The 6,000-nt window shown below is 40.9% G+C and overlaps 1 protein-coding gene across 7 annotated transcripts in view; it reads right to left on the bottom strand.

Moving 5' to 3' along the window:
- LOC133561690 (upstream stimulatory factor 2) overlaps positions 1-6,000 on the bottom strand; it is a 43,487-nt gene that overhangs the window by 5,600 nt on the left and 31,887 nt on the right. For 4 of the 7 annotated variants that reach the window (XR_009808758.1, XM_061915144.1, XM_061915148.1 and 1 more), the window contains 4 exons: positions 5,011-5,049; positions 1,146-1,204; positions 837-931; positions 646-786 (listed from right to left, as the gene is read on the bottom strand). Coding sequence is in view for 6 of the 7 variants with exons in the window: in XM_061915144.1 (XP_061771128.1) it covers positions 646-786; positions 837-931; positions 1,146-1,204; positions 5,011-5,049 (334 nt within the window). In the remaining variant the exon portion in view is untranslated. The remainder of the gene's footprint in view (positions 1-645; positions 787-836; positions 932-1,145; positions 1,205-5,010; positions 5,050-6,000) is intronic. The other 3 variants (XM_061915145.1, XM_061915146.1, XM_061915147.1) reach the window with 3 other exon arrangements.

Here is a 6,000-nt window from a genome sequence, read left to right as displayed (position 1 = left end):
TTAAATCCTAATTAATCATCCAGAGGTTAAGACAGGTTGGATGGTCTTAAGGCTCCATCTTAACTGTTCTAACTGGAAATAGGGGCTCACTCACTTCCTGTCCCAATACACACGATGAGTACTACAATGCAGCACCTGCAAAGTCAAGCCCTCAGCCGACGGTTTATCGCATCATCGATGTTGCCGAGCCCCTTTTGGGTGTGTCGCCCATTCACCCTCCCCACCGTCGAGGAGCCGAGAAAAACATGGTGAGCTTTATAAAAGAGATATGGGGAGGGTGGGGATTTTGGTGCGGCGCCTCGGCTCACAATACCCAGGAGTCGATCAGCATGCAAGTTGGCTGCCTGAACGTTTTATTCCCGCCGCCGCCTCGCGAAATGCCGAGTGCAGGTGGAAGTCTTTGATGGTTTGGAAAGCTGTGTGATGAGGAGCTTCACAAGCTGAAAGCACTCTGGGATCCACGCGGAGAAGATACACGTGGGGCGGGTGGGGTGAGGTGGGAGTCACGGTGGATTTCACGCTCAGTGCAAGCCAACTTATCTATTCAACCTGGTTCATATTTACACCTGCATACGTCTAATGAGGGAGACACTGGCTTCGTTTGACTGCTATCATTCTTGACATTGATGTTTGTTGGATGCTTACCTGCTGCCTGCACAGCTCATTGTCCACCTGGATCCTCTCCACCTCCTTCAGACTCTCTTGTAGCCGCTGGTTGCTCTGCCTCAGCTCTCGGATGTAGTCGCATGCTTTGGACAGAATGCCGCCCTTGCTCTGCGAGGAGAGCTATCAGAATTATGGCCAGCTTAAGCCTGGGGGAAAAAAGACCAACTTACTGCTCCAGTTTTGGTGCTGTCCATGTTGCAATCAGGGATGATTTTGGACAGCGTCACGATCCAGTTGTTGATTTTGTCCCTCCGCCGCCTCTCAACTAAAAGAGCAACAGGAAGAGGTCATTCAGGGCCCTTTCTTGGAGGTCCTGCAGAGAAGCTGCCGGGCTTTGACGGCTCCACAGCAGCCTCTAGTGGCCACATTGACAACATGGCTGCTTGAAAGCAGAGCGGGCACTCTACTTAAACGCGGCAGCGCATTGTGTCGCCCTGTCAGACAAACTGAAAAAGCCACAATCACGGCTAATTACCCACCTTCATTATGTTGTGCTCTTCTCCTTTCATCTCGCGGCGTTCGAGGGCCGTCCATTTTCCTTCAGGGAAACAGAAAACACACTGTTTTGGTGCACAACATCTGCCATCTTTGTCAAGACTACAGCGTGACACAAACCCAATCACGTTCTGCTCATCCCTTGATCCCGGCCCATTAGCAATATTTGACGCCGCGTCTTATTTTAAAAAGATCCCTAGCCACGGTGCTGCTACTCAGCTCCCCAAGGCCTCCTCTTGTGCCGTCCTAAATGAAGGCCTCAAGTCGGGACGTTTCCGACGAGGCCACCCTCCTTGGAAGTTAGCTTCTCCGGTGCAGCCTGGAGGGAGCACGCCGTTTTTATCGCGCCGTAAAAGCGATGGTGGCGGCGCGGACCAGATGCCGTCTGCTACCGTTCCGAGCTCTCCGGGCTAATGAGACAACTGTCTCTCGTCTCTGCGTCTTCCCTCAGGTATTCAGTTAATTAAGACATGGAAGGGAAACTGTTCCCGTCACTCAGCAAAGCATGACGACGTCCACTAACATGATCACTTATAAAAATTAATTACTTATTTTCTTAAGCAGACATATTATCGCATCATATTGGCTCACTAAAAGAAAAAAAATAATTAATTTCACTCTTCAGGTACACCTGAGCAGGTTGTGTACATAAATAAGTGCCAGGTGAGTGTGTGTTATGGTGAAACAGCCAGAACGAAACACCTACGAAGCGGTACGATTTAGAATACCGTGACAAAACTTCGGTGTGTCTTTTTATTTTATTTGTGATAGCAAAAGAAAATGTGTGTGATGATAACCATAGAGCTAGAAATGGCTCAAAATACATAATGTGACATACATAAAGGTCTAAATCATTGGTCCCAAAAACTTTTTGACTCTGGGGCCACATTGGGTTTAAAGACTTTGGATGGGTGCGGGGCTGTCTATTTGAGTTTATGTGTAAATATATATAATATATAGTCCATCCATTTTATACCGCTTATTCCCTTCAGGGTAGCGGGGGGCACTGGAGCCTATCTCAGCTACAATCGGGTGTAAGGCGGGGTACACCCTGGACAAGTCGCCACCTAATCGCAGGGCCATATATAGTATATGTTATATATATATATACATAGATACACATACATGAATATACACATAAATATATATATATAAATATATATATAAAAATGTATGTATATATATTATATATATATATATATATATATATACACACACAATGTATATACACTTATTTACTATACACTAATATGTATATATATATATATATATATAGAGGACCCTTAATCTATTCACCTAATAGTTAGCTATTAATTTACTATTTCGGATGCATAAAAAAAGCCAAGCATAAGTGTTCTTGTCTTACATAAGGACTGTGAATGATAAACAGCACATCTTTCACCCGTTTGCGTATTTCCAGTATGACTAATCTGATAACATGGTCAGAATGCAAAAGCACTACACCAGTGATGTAGAATCTAAGGGATATTCGAAGCGGAATATTCAAAATGGCTGACTGATTTTGTGGCATTTTGTGTTGTTTAAACAGCGTTTTCACATACTTTGCGGATTTTAAATACAACTGGATGTGGTTTAATGGATACAATAAAACACAAATAAGCAAATCAAGTGAACTTGTTTTTCCCCATTCTACTGGTCATTTAACAAAAACAAAATAAAAAAGAACTATAGATTAATTTACAACAAATAACTTTTACATTGTATTTTAGTCTGTAACAGAAAATATTTAACGTGCATCAATTTGCTTGAAATTAAAAAAAGGAATCCTTTATTTATTTATCTTAATTTTAAACGCCCGGCGACCCGAAAGTGACATGAACAAAATGGATGGATGGATGGATGAAAGTTAAACGATAAACATGTTTTGAACGACTTGAATCATTTGATACTGGGAAACAAAAAAATTCAATGAACTCAATAAATAATAACTTTAAATTGATCAGCAAGTTCGTGCTGGGATGTCGACCGACGGGACATTTACGGGCACTTTAACCTTCAAAACTAAATTAATACAATAATTTGTGCTCTTTTTCTCATAAATCAAAACGAGGAAATAATGGCTGCAATTAGCGTGTTTTGCAGTGCACAACTTTTCAAAGCTGGGTTTGAAGCATGATACTGAAAGCATGGTCCCTGAGAAACTGCTACAAACAAAGGGCCTGGTTGTGTAAATACACTTAAAACACGCAAAACCGCACTTATTAACAACTTTTAATATTTTTTGTATGATCAAATTGTACCTAAAATATTGTCTGTTTATTTAATAAAGGTTTTGAGCATGGAAGAGAATTAATTGACTTTGTAATATTAATAATAATAATAATACATTTTATTTGGTATAGCGCTTTTCAGAGTACTCAAAGACGCTTTACAACATGGGTGTCAAACTCTGGCCCGCGGGCCAATTTTGGCAATATCAAATTAACATTAGAGCTGGCCCACCGGTACTATACAGCAGCAGAGCCGCTGTAACACCGCATTCGCCGCTAATACTCATACTTGCCAACCCTCCCGATTTTCCAACCATTCTGCAAACAAGGCTGCAAATAAAAAGGAGGCATTAAATGTTTTATTTAAATTTTATTTAATATATCATTGGTGTCCTTCGTTTGTTTTTTGAAAGTTGATTTTGCACTAATAAGTTGTATAAGTATTGCTTGTTCCATATTCATTATTAAAGCAAATCAGTGTAGCAAACGGAGCAATAATTGACAATTTATTCATGCACTTTCTTTTCCTACTTTTAAGGCTTGAATGTTTGATTACTGCGATGAGGTGGCGACTTGTCCAGGGTGTACCCCGCCTTCCGCCCGATTGTAGCTGAGATAGGCGCCAGCGCCCCCCGCGACCCCGAAAGGGAATAAGCGGTAGAAAATGGATGGATGGATGGATGTTTGATTAATTCATTATTGTTATTTTATTTTCAAATTTAATTTTAGCTTGTGGAAAAAGTTCATTTTGATAATTACCTCAGAAGGCTGCAAATACAAAAGAGTCATTACATTTTTATTTAAATTTTATTTGATATGCCATTGATATTTTATTATTATTATTATTATCATTTGAAACTCGATTTTGCATGTCACTATAGAGTTATATAAGCCTTGCTTGTTAAATATTCAATGCAGAATTTGTTTGGGTCCCTATTATAAGGTTCATTTGTTCAACCTTGGCCCACGGCTTTGTTCAGTTTTAAATTCTGGCCCACTCTGTATTTGAGTTTGACACCCCTGTTCTACAGGATAAAAAATTTAAATATGAAACCGTTCAAAGTAACATAAAATAGAGGAACAATAAAAGCAGTACATTGTAAAATACAATAATAATACAGGACAATCACAGGAATTTTGTCTTTACATGATTTCCTATGGGATGAACTCGGATATCAAGCAGCGCCACTAAACGAGATTGTTTTTCAACTTTGGATGAGACACCGTATTTCATTATCTGTACTAGAGAGTGAAATCACGTCCAAAATAACACTATCGCTGCGAAAGTGCGAGACGAAGCACGGGTGGGGAGATGATGTTTCCAGACGGAGCGCGGCGACCTAATTTCTAATCCCTGATGGGAAAGTGTGCTCGGCTAACAACAATAGATGAGGGTCAGCACTGAGGGAGCGCTACTTCTGCGTCTCACACATCAAGAGCGAGGAGAATCACCGGGGATTGGCTGGGGAGGAGGAAGGAGGTAGGGAGCTGGTGTTTTGCTTTTTTCTGCTCGGGATCTAATTTGATTAGTTCATTTGCTGCAAACAGGAATGTGGTGGTAGTGTGGGAAAGGATGGTGGGGTGGGGTGGGGGGGTGTACAGTGGAAGTGTTCCTCACCAGTGTAAACTTTCGTGTCGCAGCGCCTCGCTTTCAGCTCTGAGAATGGCACATAGGGTGGGAGGTTTTACTCAACATTTAACTCAATATAGAAATGGGAATGTCATTGTTGATTAGTTCACACTCAAAACTGAATCCCGACGACGAACTGTGCAGCGACACGCCAGCGCAAGCCGCTGTTTTACCCTGTTTATCTACATGTAAAATTCATTCTTCACATCGCAGACTTTTCTACTCCTGAACGGCTGCACACAAAAGGGAGAAAATTTGTCAAAACACAACTACCGTATTGGCCGAGCTATTATTTGTAATGACGCTGTTCCTTAAACACATACATTTCTCATACAGCTTAGTCTACTTAATGCACCCACTGCATTTAAGTACACTGACAAGCACATGAGTGTAAAATTAGAGCAAGAGTGGTTGAAAAAAAAAAACGGCCGCTGTCAAACAAAACATCTTATTTAGTGGTGTCCAAACTGCGGCATGCCAGCATCCTCCATTTGGCCTAAGAGAAATCATGAATTTAATTAGGAATCCAGCCCAAGGGGTCTTTACAAATGATTATATCTAACAGTTTTTTGCAGCAACTTTGACGACGTGAGTAATTCAGGCCAATGACAATGAATTGTGATTTGAAATGCACAGAGCACAGCCTTCACTTATATGACCTAATCCAAACAACCTTCACTAGTCATGGCGCACAAATAAAAATGCAACCAACAAATAAAGGTCAACACACCTAACACAACCTGCTCAGTGAACTTTGTGAATATTGTAAAAAAGAATCCACACAACATAAAAATCTAAAAATTACACCCATTACAATGCATGACAGGAAAAATGCACAACACATTTTAGCCACTTCATATTTCTGATTGATTACAAAACTTTACAGAGGTCTTCTCGAAAGTAAACAAAGCAGGAGTGTAACTTTCACATATTTTTAATATTCGTCTATTTACTGCCATTTAATCGCCAACCGGTGGC

This window comes from Nerophis ophidion, linkage group LG11 (assembly GCF_033978795.1).
Source record: "Nerophis ophidion isolate RoL-2023_Sa linkage group LG11, RoL_Noph_v1.0, whole genome shotgun sequence".
Lineage (NCBI taxonomy): Eukaryota > Metazoa > Chordata > Actinopteri > Syngnathiformes > Syngnathidae > Nerophis > Nerophis ophidion.
Note: the sequence above shows the minus strand (reverse complement) of the source record. Positions and strands in the feature narration are given on the sequence as shown.